At 31.2% G+C, this 15,617-nt stretch overlaps 3 protein-coding genes across 3 annotated transcripts; 1 reads left to right on the forward strand and 2 right to left on the reverse strand.

Moving 5' to 3' along the window:
• Positions 1 to 2,863: 2,863 nt before the first annotated feature.
• On the reverse strand, positions 2,864 to 3,271 carry MONOS_16895 (uncharacterized protein; the record flags this gene model as incomplete). Its single annotated transcript, XM_067869766.1, has 2 exons — positions 2,864 to 3,108; positions 3,181 to 3,271. The coding sequence occupies 2 exons, from the start codon at positions 3,269 to 3,271 to the stop codon at positions 2,864 to 2,866; spliced, it is 336 nt and encodes a 111-aa protein (XP_067736560.1).
• A 1,240-nt stretch (positions 3,272 to 4,511) lies between these two features.
• MONOS_16896 (uncharacterized protein) lies at positions 4,512 to 4,919 on the forward strand (the record flags this gene model as incomplete). Its single annotated transcript, XM_067869767.1, has 2 exons — positions 4,512 to 4,602; positions 4,675 to 4,919. The coding sequence occupies 2 exons, from the start codon at positions 4,512 to 4,514 to the stop codon at positions 4,917 to 4,919; spliced, it is 336 nt and encodes a 111-aa protein (XP_067736561.1).
• A 2,328-nt stretch (positions 4,920 to 7,247) lies between these two features.
• MONOS_10947 (uncharacterized protein) lies at positions 7,248 to 8,075 on the reverse strand (the record flags this gene model as incomplete). The annotated part of the gene is made up of 2 exons (XM_067863436.1): positions 7,248 to 7,674; positions 7,900 to 8,075. The coding sequence occupies 2 exons, from the start codon at positions 8,073 to 8,075 to the stop codon at positions 7,248 to 7,250; spliced, it is 603 nt and encodes a 200-aa protein (XP_067736562.1).
• Positions 8,076 to 15,617: the final 7,542 nt, after the last annotated feature.

Here is a 15,617-nt window from a genome sequence, read left to right on the forward strand (position 1 = left end):
TAAAAATGATTTTATAAAAGAATTGCCATTGGAATTACAACGATACTTGTCAGCGAAAAATATTGTTTGGCAATCTTATTTAATCCAAGCATGCATAATTATTTCTTTTGCAAAAATTTTGTTCTTTGAAGCTCGAAGCGTTTGAAAGAAAGGTTGAGTCATTGAAAAACAATGAATGCACATTCGTAGAATTAGAAAGAATAAGTATTTTAAACAGTGGAAATTGAATATCTTTCATTTAACTTTTTTTAATTTGCATATATCTTTTCAAAAATTAGTCTACAAACACCCAAACAATACTGGAGAAGAAATTGGAAAGATTCACTTTAAAATATGCGATGGAGAGCTTTGGTTGGCATATACTCCTGTGAAGATGGACGGATCATTAAAAAAAGATGGACACATTAATTTCTTGTGTCCAAACAGCAAACACGGTATTAATTGTGCCATCTCCGGAAGAAAAGGATGTGACAAAGTTACAAATCATCGATGCGCATTGACGACTGCATCTTCTATTTTGCCATATTTCTAGTTTCATCCATCTTCGACAAGTATTTCCGAAGCACATTCAAATAAAATGCATATGTGTATTTTAAGTCCTTTTCCAATTCTTGATTATTCATTAAAACATTATGATAAATAAAAAGTTGAATTATTAATATAACATTTGTATGGACTGGAATTTTGAAATTCTTTTTAATCCTTGAGAAAAAACTTTTTTTTAAAATGACCCATTAATATGATTATTTTTCCAAAAAATAAATTAAACAAGATAATTTTGAAATAAAAAGTAGATGGAATGTTATTAATTGTAATATTGTCCTATTTTAATAATAATATTTTGAGAAACAAAACATTAAAAAAAAAAATTAAAAAATTAATATATTTTGATCAATCACACAATTATGTTTCAAATAATTAGAAAATTAATTCATGCTTTATTGTATGATCAGTTGTGCAAACGTGCACATATAGACCTTGATTTTTATTTGCATCAAGTGATATATACATGAGAGATAATTAACCTTTTGATTCACGAAAAACAGCCTTGCAATACTATTTTGACTTTCAAAGTGAATTCATGTTCATCTTTGAAGTATTTATGTTTTGAAAATGCGTTCTAATGGATTTCATATATTTGTTATTGTTTTGTTTATAATAAAATTTCTTCTATGTTTATTTGATATGTTTCAATATTCTTCTCTTCTTTTTATAGTTTTTCAACGAGCTATTGAAATACATTCGATTAAATTTCTTCATTGTCAATTACTTTTTGTATTTACAAAACAAATTCGCATCTTAAACACAAATTGATTTTTTTGAATTACTTCTTTGAAAAGATCTAAAAAAAAATTTATACAAACATTTCATATTCATGTTTCACAATCATTTTTCATATTTTCTATCAGTTCATTGAAAAAAAGCGTGTTCTTTTAATTCTTCGGCCTTTCCATTACATGCTGGGTTATTTGAGAGCTCAAAAAACAACATTTAAAACTTTATTATTAAAATGATAACAGAATAACAGAATAAACAACATTTCCTTCAAAAAAAGTTTCAGCATCCTTCTTTGCATTTTTCTTTTTGCCATCCTCAACTTCTCATCTTGTGGCATCTCCATTGCAACCATCTCGAATTCCTTCGGATCTTTTCTGATGTTATCATTCACAATCTCTGTCAAATCTGCTGCTTCGTTCTTGAATTTCTTCCATCGAACAGCCAGAACAACAAACACAACAAGAACAATCAGCAAAAAGATATCCATGATTATAACAACCAATAACAAATACGATTTCCATCATTTTCTCCTTCAACAAACCTTTCATCCACATTTGCCTTAGGATAACTTCTGTTCTTCAGAATGGAAGAATAGGAAAAACTCGGAAATGAAGGATCTCCACATTGAAGCTACACAGAAACTTCTGTTTCATCTTCGATATTTCCCAGCTTTTCTGTTGGCATCCATGAGCTAACTTCATTCTCTGAGATTAACTTATCTGTGTAAAAACAGTATTTCTTAACCTGCTCTTCACTTTCCCAACTGAAAACTTATATTATCATCAGATTGCAAGTCAAAAGAAGCTGTCCTTTTGTCTTCAGCTATGCTGCAATTCTCTCTTCTTCTTCTTTTATCTCTTTCTCAAGCAGGGGAAGATAAAATGCTTATTCTCTTTCTTCAGCTATCCCTCCCACAATACGTCCTTTATTAAGAATCCACATCAAAACGTTGAAAAACACCCCATATTTTCCTTTCTTATTCAATATATCCAGCAATCCTGCGCTCCGCACTATATGTTTCTTTTTTCCGATTGGTATCTCGATATGCCTGGACTGCTGTTCACAAACTCTCCTTTCTCAATAGTCACAGATCCTCCACTCACCGTCAATCCTCCCTCGGCTGAATTGGAATGATTTTTTCTCTCATTTTCATATAACAACTTATTGGTTCCAAGGCAAAATTATTCCACTTGCATATCTCATTCATATTAAATTTTCCATTTGCATTTCCATTTGCATTTCTTTCCTTTTCAGACTCTCTTTCATTCGTTTTGCCATCAAAAATGCAGCTCTCAATCACTGTATTTGCACTCTCCATCACAGATATGAATTTTCTCTTTCCCTCTCTATTTGTTACAAGAACATTTCTCAATGAACAATTCTTTAGCTGTACCATTTATTTTTTTTCTAACATGATATTAATGATGCGCAATTTTCAGACGATGTAATGTTTGCTTCACTCATTTTTGTTATTACAACTGCTCTCCTTTAACTGCATCAATAAGGCTTGATACCATCGTGAGATCATAAAAGTTACACGAAATCAAGGAAAGGATTGCAGATTGAAGCATACAGACAGCTGAATTTAAGAGTGAAAGATCTGATACCACGCAGCCCTCAAGCAAGCATTCACCTCTCTTGTCTCGCACAATGCAGAATGGAATGCTCGATTGCACATGTTCTCCAATTCCCTCTGTGACTTTGGTGCTGAATGTGCAGTTGTCACTTCCAGCAATCCTCCTTCATAGAAAAGAAAAATAGTATGCGATGAAACAAATTCAGGCTCAAACACAAATTTCAGTCTTGAAATTGACACAGCGCTTGTTGTTTCTATCAGAGCCTCTCAGGAACAATTGATTGCAAAACACACTTCCACATTGCACAATCCTCGACCTATCAAACTCGGACTCGTCTCTTCCAGCTGCAATTCTCCGTTTATCACACTTGCTCCATCTGCAAATACGAGGCTCATGAACTCAGAAGTCAGGCGCATCAACCCTTAATCAATCGAATAGCTCGGAAGAGTGTATGAACCACACTGACGCTCATTCGACCCATTTTTCATCTACGTAACAATCGTATCACTTTGATGGATCGAACTTCAATTAGCTTTGTTTCATTTAAATAGTCATTCTCATCTCTTCTATGTTTAACACAACTGCGATTGGTAAGTCCTTCAAGAAGATCAAACCAAAATTTTCTTTCGTTGATCTGTGATGCAATGTTGATGCTTTCGATGGAAATATCTTTTCTAATTTTTACATTATTTGCTCTAAACTGGATTTCAACAAACATGTAATTTGGAAATCCCATTTCTTTTATCTCCAAATACACTCTTCTCATTTTTCCTGTGCTGTGGTTATTGCATCCATAAAATTCTGCCTTTTCATTTAACATCCATCTTATTTCAGAGAAGATAAAAGAAATTTTTGTGTGTTTTGTCAAAAATTTAAATAAAACAATGTTAATAATTCAAAAGAATGTTTCGCACTCTATGTTAGTGCTTCTTTATTCGTTGTCAAAGTGTTTTAATAATAGTGTCCTCCCACTGCATAAATATGATCAGCTTAAAAATCAAAATCAAAATTCATTAAGGATCAAATGAAATTTTAATAATCTTTCATTTGATCCTTAATGAATTTTGATTTTGATTTTTAAGCTGATCATATTTATGCAGTGGGAGGACACTATTATTAAAACACTTTGACAACGAATAAAGAAGCACTAACATAGAGTGCGAAACATTCTTTTGAATTATTAACATTGTTTTATTTAAATTTTTGACAAAACACACAAAAATTTCTTTTATCTTCTTCTGAAATAAGATGGATGTTAAATGAAAAGGCAGAATTTTATGGATGCAATAACCACAGCACAGGAAAAATGAGAAGAGTGTATTTGGAGATAAAAGAAATGGGATTTCCAAATTACATGTTTGTTGAAATCCAGTTTAGAGCAAATAATGTAAAAATTAGAAAAGATATTTCCATCGAAAGCATCAACATTGCATCACAGATCAACGAAAGAAAATTTTGGTTTGATCTTCTTGAAGGACTTACCAATCGCAGTTGTGTTAAACATAGAAGAGATGAGAATGACTATTTAAATGAAACAAAGCTAATTGAAGTTCGATCCATCAAAGTGATACGATTGTTACGTAGATGAAAAATGGGTCGAATGAGCGTCAGTGTGGTTCATACACTCTTCCGAGCTATTCGATTGATTAAGGGTTGATGCGCCTGACTTCTGAGTTCATGAGCCTCGTATTTGCAGATGGAGCAAGTGTGATAAACGGAGAATTGCAGCTGGAAGAGACGAGTCCGAGTTTGATAGGTCGAGGATTGTGCAATGTGGAAGTGTGTTTTGCAATCAATTGTTCCTGAGAGGCTCTGATAGAAACAACAAGCGCTGTGTCAATTTCAAGACTGAAATTTGTGTTTGAGCCTGAATTTGTTTCATCGCATACTATTTTTCTTTTCTATGAAGGAGGATTGCTGGAAGTGACAACTGCACATTCAGCACCAAAGTCACAGAGGGAATTGGAGAACATGTGCAATCGAGCATTCCATTCTGCATTGTGCGAGACAAGAGAGGTGAATGCTTGCTTGAGGGCTGCGTGGTATCAGATCTTTCACTCTTAAATTCAGCTGTCTGTATGCTTCAATCTGCAATCCTTTCCTTGATTTCGTGTAACTTTTATGATCTCACGATGGTATCAAGCCTTATTGATGCAGTTAAAGGAGAGCAGTTGTAATAACAAAAATGAGTGAAGCAAACATTACATCGTCTGAAAATTGCGCATCATTAATATCATGTTAGAAAAAAAAATAAATGGTACAGCTAAAGAATTGTTCATTGAGAAATGTTCTTGTAACAAATAGAGAGGGAAAGAGAAAATTCATATCTGTGATGGAGAGTGCAAATACAGTGATTGAGAGCTGCATTTTTGATGGCAAAACGAATGAAAGAGAGTCTGAAAAGGAAAGAAATGCAAATGGAAATGCAAATGGAAAATTTAATATGAATGAGATATGCAAGTGGAATAATTTTGCCTTGGAACCAATAAGTTGTTATATGAAAATGAGAGAAAAAATCATTCCAATTCAGCCGAGGGAGGATTGACGGTGAGTGGAGGATCTGTGACTATTGAGAAAGGAGAGTTTGTGAACAGCAGTCCAGGCATATCGAGATACCAATCGGAAAAAAGAAACATATAGTGCGGAGCGCAGGATTGCTGGATATATTGAATAAGAAAGGAAAATATGGGGTGTTTTTCAACGTTTTGATGTGGATTCTTAATAAAGGACGTATTGTGGGAGGGATAGCTGAAGAAAGAGAATAAGCATTTTATCTTCCCCTGCTTGAGAAAGAGATAAAAGAAGAAGAAGAGAGAATTGCAGCATAGCTGAAGACAAAAGGACAGCTTCTTTTGACTTGCAATCTGATGATAATATAAGTTTTCAGTTGGGAAAGTGAAGAGCAGGTTAAGAAATACTGTTTTTACACAGATAAGTTAATCTCAGAGAATGAAGTTAGCTCATGGATGCCAACAGAAAAGCTGGGAAATATCGAAGATGAAACAGAAGTTTCTGTGTAGCTTCAATGTGGAGATCCTTCATTTCCGAGTTTTTCCTATTCTTCCATTCTGAAGAACAGAAGTTATCCTAAGGCAAATGTGGATGAAAGGTTTGTTGAAGGAGAAAATGATGGAAATCGTATTTGTTATTGGTTGTTATAATCATGGATATCTTTTTGCTGATTGTTCTTGTTGTGTTTGTTGTTCTGGCTGTTCGATGGAAGAAATTCAAGAACGAAGCAGCAGATTTGACAGAGATTGTGAATGATAACATCAGAAAAGATCCGAAGGAATTCGAGATGGTTGCAATGGAGATGCCACAAGATGAGAAGTTGAGGATGGCAAAAAGAAAAATGCAAAGAAGGATGCTGAAACTTTTTTTGAAGGAAATGTTGTTTATTCTGTTATTCTGTTATCATTTTAATAATAAAGTTTTAAATGTTGTTTTTTGAGCTCTCAAATAACCCAGCATGTAATGGAAAGGCCGAAGAATTAAAAGAACACGCTTTTTTTCAATGAACTGATAGAAAATATGAAAAATGATTGTGAAACATGAATATGAAATGTTTGTATAAATTTTTTTTTAGATCTTTTCAAAGAAGTAATTCAAAAAAATCAATTTGTGTTTAAGATGCGAATTTGTTTTGTAAATACAAAAAGTAATTGACAATGAAGAAATTTAATCGAATGTATTTCAATAGCTCGTTGAAAAACTATAAAAAGAAGAGAAGAATATTGAAACATATCAAATAAACATAGAAGAAATTTTATTATAAACAAAACAATAACAAATATATGAAATCCATTAGAACGCATTTTCAAAACATAAATACTTCAAAGATGAACATGAATTCACTTTGAAAGTCAAAATAGTATTGCAAGGCTGTTTTTCGTGAATCAAAAGGTTAATTATCTCTCATGTATATATCACTTGATGCAAATAAAAATCAAGGTCTATATGTGCACGTTTGCACAACTGATCATACAATAAAGCATGAATTAATTTTCTAATTATTTGAAACATAATTGTGTGATTGATCAAAATATATTAATTTTTTAATTTTTTTTTTTAATGTTTTGTTTCTCAAAATATTATTATTAAAATAGGACAATATTACAATTAATAACATTCCATCTACTTTTTATTTCAAAATTATCTTGTTTAATTTATTTTTTGGAAAAATAATCATATTAATGGGTCATTTTAAAAAAAAGTTTTTTCTCAAGGATTAAAAAGAATTTCAAAATTCCAGTCCATACAAATGTTATATTAATAATTCAACTTTTTATTTATCATAATGTTTTAATGAATAATCAAGAATTGGAAAAGGACTTAAAATACACATATGCCTACCCATCCTGCTGCTCTTGTTCGGCTTTCATAGCTTCTCCTTCATGAGAAAGAGCGGGGTATGCAACGAAGAAACTTCTGACCTGCTCCTCCTTTTGACGGCACATGAACTGGGCTGGATGAATAAAAATCCCTTTTTTCCTTTATAGCCTCAAGCATTGCTTCAAAACTCCTGTGTCTCCTTCTTGAACTGGACAATTCAGTTTCTAGCTCATATTTTTTCTGGATCTTTTCCTGTCCCGATGTCGACAACCCAGCCGCTGCTTCTGCTCTTATCTTTTCCGCTGCTTTAAACCCAAACCTTCCTTGAATTCGTGTATTTCTGGCCTCCTGGAAAGTTTTTGCTTCGAGTATAAGCGTATTTGAAACTCTCTGTCGTGCACTTTCCTTGTTGGAATCCATTTCGGCATAGCAAAACATAACGGCTTTGAACGCTTGACACAGGCACATCTTCTGCTTATATCCTGCGCTTTCAAGTGCATCGTTGATCCAATTTTAGTATTTTGCAACTGGAGGAGGCATAGGTGGAAATAAGGGGCTCAAATCGTGTAAGGAATATTCCTGTTGAATTGTTTCCACTGAGAAAATAGAAATTTGAATGTCGAGAAAAGATTTGACAGCATCCTATCCAAAAACTTCTTCAAAAACAGATTTTTCTATTTCGTGAATATTTTCTTCTTCTTCTCATCCAAACTTTTCTTTAACTGGAAGTTGATTTTCCGATCCTGCAGAATGGTTGATAAACGGCGGAGAAAGGAGCTGTGACTGCGATTGAATGTTCATCTGGCTTTGCCTCCTACCTGGCAGTCCGGCTGCTTCGGTCGACGGCGTAATTCCAAGAAATGTTGAGAATTGAGACAATTGCGACATTGATCCGATCGTTGTAATGAACCAATGATCGTGATCTCAAACAAATAGAAGGAATTAAATTGACATTTTAGAAAATAAAAATGCAAAGGTGCTTTTAAAAAAAAAATGAAAAAACATGAAAATTATGTGGAGATGAGAAACAAGAAATGATGATTGTTTAATGGTTAAAGCGATTCAGGTTCAAATTTCGCAACATATATTATTTTTTGTTTTTTATATCAAAGAAAGTTTTTCAACATTTCTCTCAAATTTGTGTGATAATTTCTTAAATCATAACTTTTTTTAAAAGATTGTTTGTCAATGGGATATGTTTTTGTGTACAGATGATAAAATTATCACAACTGTTTCAAAAACAAGTTTTATAACCGAATCAAAGATAAAAATGTCTTCTATAATCCTTTTCACTTTTCATTGTTCATTGGTTAATATTCAAATGAAATTTCTGAACCGAAAATTTTGAAAGAAAAAATATGCTTTCAAAAATAATCACCCATTTAGTTCAATAAATTAAAAACAATTCATGGAAATTTTGTAACTGATTTTTGCTTTTTTGAAAAAAATAAACACAAACAGTTGCATGCTTGATCAATGTTTGAAAAACAATCATCTGTTATATTCTGATTGAAAAGTCGAAAATGTTTAATTTTCGAGTTTTCATTATTATTGATTGTTCTAATCCAACTTTTGTTCAATCTTCCTTTCAATCTCTGGAATGGTGTTGATGATATTGTCAAGTGCTAAGTATAATTCCATTTAATTTTCGAGAAAGTGAACAGAAATAGTGTCAAAAAAAATACATTTTTATTTATTTTTATAGTTAATTAAATTGAAAATTTCAAAAATATTTACACATCAAAAAAGAATTATTTTTTGACAGATTCACATTTCATTAGTTTTTCCGAAACAAATATCATTGAAAATATGGGTGATTATTTTTGAAATCATATTTTTTCTTTCAAAAATTTCGGTTCGAAAATTTCACTTGAATATCAACAAAAGAACACGAAAAAATGAAAAGGCTAATAGAAGAAATCATCATCATCATTTGAGTTGAAACATTTATTTTTGATACAGTTGTTATGAATTTAGCATTTTCAAACAAAATAATTCTTCCAAAAACAAACATTTAAAAAAAAAATAAACATCCCAAAAAAAGTCATGATTACGAAAATAATCACCCATAAGTTTCACAAAAACTTAAAATATAATTATTGTTAATGATTGGGCGATTATTTTTCAAAATTTATTTTTTCATTCAAAATTCTCGATTTATAAATTTACCTTGAATATTAATAAATGAATACAAAAAAAGTGAAATGGTGTGTTTGAGACATCTTCATCTTTATTTCAGATATCACATTTGTTTTTGAAACAATTGTCATGCTATTTCTCTTTTGACTTTATAATCTCTTCCCAATAATCAACAACCTTTGAAAAATCAATACCCCAAAAAAAGTTATGATTTCAAAAATGATCACCCAAATGTTAATTACCGAGATGTGCATTTATGAAAACAAATATTGTTCGTTTTTGTATTAAAAGAATTGAGTTGGCAGAAAACAAGAAATCAAAATATCGTTGTTCAACAGATTGGATTTCTTTTAGAATGCTGCTGTTTGATTAAACAGTGAATCAATAAACTGTCTGATTAAAGCTCATTAAAATAATTGCAGATTTCTGCATTTTGATTGCTTTCTGAAAGAAAAAATGCTTTGCAGAAGTTTTATTGATTTGTTTCACAAGATATACATCCTGAATGCGCAATTCACTTTTAGACTTTGGCTTTGTTGACTGAAAAAGGAACTTATATGTATTGGATGTGCAACAAATGCAACAAAAAACGGACAGTTTTCAAAAATACGAGATTGGAAAACAACAAAATCGGTTTGGTAAAATTCTTATTAATCATTTAATTACAATGGTGAGGGCTAATGCAAACTCAGATAAGCTCAATTATACAAGTTGATACAAAAATTGTGGGATATTGGAGTAGTGTTTTACGTGTTGAGTGCATGAATATCATTAATCGAAACCCAATTATGATAAGTAGTGTTATTAAAACAGTTGAAATCGACAAATGTGTTTGGAGTAGAAGAAAGTCTAAGAGAGGCAAAAGAAAAAAGCAGATATAAATATTTTGGGGAATTGAAAGAAATGAAGAAAAGAAATTTACAAAAAGAAGATTTGTTTTCATTGTTCCTGACCGAAGTGCCGAAACACTTGTTCCTTTAGTCAAATCTCATATCCATCCAGGAACCACAATAATGAGCGATGAATGGCGTGCGTACAGCAGCTTGAAGGATCATGGCCACATTCATCAAACAGTTAATCATTCAAAAATTTTGTTGATTCAATTATGCAGGCATGACCAAATGCAGCAAAAGGAATGTGGTCACATCTGAGATCTTTTTTTCCAAGATTTGGCATTAGGGAAAAATATATTGGAGACTATCTTTCTTTTTGGATGGTGAAAAAAACGGTGAAAGTTTCTTTTTTGGATATTGTGGGATATATTGTCTATGGAAAAAAAAACGAAAGAGAAAACGAAGAAGAATTAGAAGAAATTGAAAATTACGTTCAAAAAATTGATGATATGGGGGAAAATACGGACTTTCAAGCTTTTTATGCACAAAGCACAAAAAAAATGTTTCACTTATACCATTTTTTTAACTAAACAAGACTTCAAAATAAATTAGATTTTTATAACTGTAAACAAACATCATTGATATAATAACGTTACGTTTTGTGAGCTTAAACGCATTTCAAAAAATGAACCTATTTTTTCAAATTTTTTGATCACTGAAAGTTCATCCAAGGTTCATAATTTTTCAATGAAAATGCCTGAAGTCAAATATTTTGTCCCGTATTGATAATATATATGTTCCAGAAGATGATAATACTCCAAGCGTCGAGATTTCAAAAGTGGAAAAATCTTCAAATAGGAGCGAAAACAAATATATAATTAATATATTTTTGATCAAAACCGTTTATGATATTATTTAAATAATATTTTTCTTCTCTTATGTAAAAATAATCATCAATTTGGCATTCATTGAACTTAAAAATTGTGAAATAACAAGTGACCACTTGGATGATAATTTTTGAAATAATAACTTTTATCGGTGTGATAATTTTTCTTATGTTATTTATTATTGTGAAAAGATTTTGTATTAAAATGCAAATTTTGAAACAACTGTTTTTTGAAAAATGTATTAGCTAAAATATAGATAATAATTTCATTTTAAAGCCTTTTTGTTTTTAACTGTCACTTTGTTGGAATTCAAGGGATATTTTCGAGTGAATGTTTTTTGAATGGAATAATATGAAATAATATTTTATCACCTACTTTTAATTTTTTTCATTATTTCAGAACTATATAACTTCAATGTGATTTCTCTTTGTGTTGATTCTAACTATTTTGTTCGTTTTTGTTTATTTTCGTTTGTTGCTTCTGTCTTAATCAAAAATTTGTAAATATAAAAATGGATGCGTTATCATATTCACTTGTAAATAATACTAATTATCCATTCAGGATCTGAGCCTTCAATTGTTTGACGTTTATCAAACTGCATTATTCTCCAAAAATGATTCCTATTGAAAACAGAATAATTCTGTTTTGAAAAAATAAACTATGTTTCTTTTCTTTTTTTTTTTTTTTAAACACATCGAACATAAATTGTGTTGTGTGATTTTAATTCTAATTAAAAACTATCCTAATAACAATATCTATCATTGTTGAATAATTCATGCATTTATATTAATGGAAAATGCGAATTTAATTATTTCTATTAAACTTTTTAGGAATATTAAAAAAATGAAAAAAATTCATAAGCATCTGCGTCACATGTTTTTTGACGTAAACAATTTTAAAGTGACGTGACGTGACAGAAAAAATTTCATTCACTCATATTAAAAATTGGTTTTTTTCAATTTGAAACAAGAAATGCAAAGAAAAATTGATATTTAATTGTTATTCACCTTCTATTATAAAAAGGATTTTTAAATACTTTTCTTTTTTAAAATGTTCATTTTTTATTTTAATATGAACAATGGGTTGTGTCGTGATCATTTTTTGTGGTATAAATACCAAGGCACTCACGTCACTGCCGGTCACTGACGTGTTTTCAGATAATAAAGCATTTGGAAATTTTTGTATATTTGTTATTCATAGATGCATCACATGTGTTTGTTTCTTCATCGGAAAATCCAGAAATCGTTTGAGGAAAGTTATTTAATTTTTTTTATTTAAAACAATTGTTTTTTTATATATATTTTGATCAAAATAGTTTCAACTATTTAAAAAAACAGAGGAGATATTGAAATCACACAGATGTGAATGGATCAAACTCGAAAAAATAGAAAATGGTGAATACGCAAACTGTTTTTATATTTTATTTTTTGTAGAAATTAATCTATTAAAAATGCAATATTTTTACACAGGTTATTGTCATCCAAAGCAGAAAGAATTGGTCATTTCCAAACCGACTCTCGACGTCGTGAATCGCAAATTGTTTATTGCATTTGCTCCTTTGTATAAAGACAGAACTTCGAAAAAGGATTTGCACAGACTTTTCATGTGTCTATGTGAGAAAGATGGTGTTGCTTGTGGAGTGACGGGTCGAAAGGACTACTCTATGATTTTCAATCACAAATGTGATTTTATTCAGAATAATCAGATATCCTTGTTCTTTTCACAGAAGTCCAATTTATCAACACGGTCAGTTAATTCGAAGATAAACAATAGCTCTTCTGAAACAACATTGAAAGGAGAGCTCACTGAATCTTTCATCAACATTGTTGCCCATAGTAATATTTCTTTTCTTTCTGTAGCAACAAACGAATTTAATGATTTTGTTACTGCACTAATAAAATCATCACATGAAAATCCGCACATGCACAGGGAAGATATTTTTCCTCGCCTCACAGAGAGAAATGTCACCAAACTGCTTCATGAAGCAAATTTAAAGAAAATAGAAAAAGCAATTTCAATTATTTCTAACAATCCCCTGGGAGTAGTTATTGATGGAGGAGTTGTTGGGGGAGTGGGCTACACTGCATTGGGCTTAATAACGATGGATCAATCGTCAAAACCTATCTTTTGGAAATTGTATAAAAGTTGTCGATCAGAATCCGATTATTTCAATTTAGGATTGGAAATAATGACCGAGTTGAGTGCTTATGAATGTTCCGTTAGAGCTTGGTGCTCGGATGGATTAAAACCGCAAGTTTTGGCATTGAATAGAATATCGACAAATGATTCGACGGAATTGAATGGTTCATAAAGTGCATATAATATCCAAGGCCAATTTTTGTAAGATGCCTTAATCATTTAATCAATTTAGTTGTCAGTCACGCTTTTTCAGAAAATGCAAAACTGAAGCAAATGAAGGAATTGATTATTAAATTCAGTCAGCAAGCACATTTATCAAATTTCAGAAACGGTTTGAAAAAAAGATGCCCAACATTTATAGCTACAAGATGGCTGTGTTTGTATAATATTTGTATCTTAATAAGGCAGAATCAATCAATAATAAGCAAAACCAAAATGCTTTCAGACCACGAAATATTTGAAATTGCACTTGCTGAATTGTTGTTGTATCCACTTTATTCGATGCATCTGATTTTTGAAAAAGAATCGACAAAACTTGGAGATGCCTTTCCTGTTGTTATTCAAGCAATGAATTTGTTTAATTCTTTATCAACAAATGTGTATTTCGTTGATGGAGAATGGCATAACGCATTGACAGATATTGCTATTCTGTTATATAATTACACACTTTGTGATTTTTCTGGACAACTCATAGCAACATCATACGCACTAACACCAATTGGATCACATAAGCATAGAACTCATAAATTCACTTGCGACCCAAGAGAACGTTTGCATTCCAAAGAAAAACATATGTTTTTATTAATCAATTATAATTTATCTTTTTTCTTGATTTTTTTTTTTTAAAGTTACCAAAACCATTTTTAATGAAGCCAAAAAATCAAGCGAATCTCGATCACGTTCTTGCAGCAAAGACTCATCTGAATCAATGTGTCAGAATCAAAACTTATCTATTCATTCTTCTTCTTCGTCGTCATTTTCGTCATCGTCATCGTCATCTTCTTCTTCATCTTCATCATCATCTTCATCTTCCCCATCCTCCTCAAATATTTCCTCATTCCCCACGTTTTCCATTTTCCATGATTCAACACCATTTCTGTCAATACAAAATCCTAATATCAAAACTTTATCGGATCATCTATTTCAAGACATTTCATTTCTTTCTACAGAAAAACTGCAAAAGGCTTTTGAAAACTCTGAAAAAGTGGATGAGGAATTAAGTGAGACTGGAACTGTTTCAGCTTTCACTGCTTCTGATGCAACAAACTGCGCGAAAACTCAAAATGTTGAGTTCTCAAATTCAAAGCTTCAAGAATTATATTGTTTCATATCAACTCTTGATTCGAATTCTCAAGAGAAAACAGTAGAATTTGAAGAACAATACGAAATCGAGGATTTTGATGAACAAGATTTGTTTGGATTGATTCAAGCAGAAGTTGAAGAAAAGGATGATGAATATCAACACAATACCAATCAAACAGATCATATCAATTTCTACTTGACTAGAAAAACAACTCAGCATGATGAAGTGTTAGAAAGTTTGTTAACAGACATTACTAAAAAATCACAAACTGAAGAAGAAATTTCAAGAAATGAAAAAGAACCAACGAATAATGAAGAAAACAACGAAAGTGAAAACGAAAGCGATAGTGATGTGGATTTCATATGCAATTTTTCTCGTTTCAAAAGAATTGAAGAAAATAATGTTGATTTAGATAATCAAACTTTGAGAATAATTAGAAGTTATTAATCTTCGGATTGGTTTGGCGGGATTGTTGCATGCAACAGAGCTATGTTGGATCACATGTTGAATGAAAAATAACATATAAAGAAGAGTCAGTGACTTAGATTACTCAAAGAATATTTTTTTTTAAAAAGATGAGGATGATGTCGTTGAGGAAGATGGTGACATTTTCTACCAGGATTTTTGTTTATATAGCGAAATGCAGAAAATATTCTATCTCATCGCTGACTGCATAACAAATTCTCCTTGCAGTGAATCATTTTGTGAGAGAATATTTTCTAAAGCTCGCAGAATAATAGGAGATCGTCGTCACAAATTGTCTGACAGAACGCTTAATGCTCTTCTTCGTCTCTGATGTATGGTGGAAATTATCAATATTTATGTACACACACATACGAATTAATCATTTCTTGTTATTTATTAAATTTTGTTTTTTTCTATTTTTGCCAATTTTTTTAACTTTTTCTAAAAACCGAAACACAGCTCGAGAATTCTATTTATTTTTATTTTGAAAGAAAATAGAAGTTTATTCGCTGTATTATGAGTGAGCAAAGATTGAACGAAAAATGTGAAATATGTGATTTAAGGAGAATAGAATCTATCCGGTGTGGAAATGGAGCAGAGAATGCGTTTATGGTGGGAGGCGGGCCGCTGGATGTGTAGGATAATTAAGTTGTGTTAAACAGTC

Source organism: Monocercomonoides exilis, assembly GCF_001643675.1.
Source record: "Monocercomonoides exilis strain PA203 chromosome Unknown scaffold1-2713096, whole genome shotgun sequence".
NCBI classification, from domain to species: domain Eukaryota; phylum Preaxostyla; order Oxymonadida; family Polymastigidae; genus Monocercomonoides; species Monocercomonoides exilis.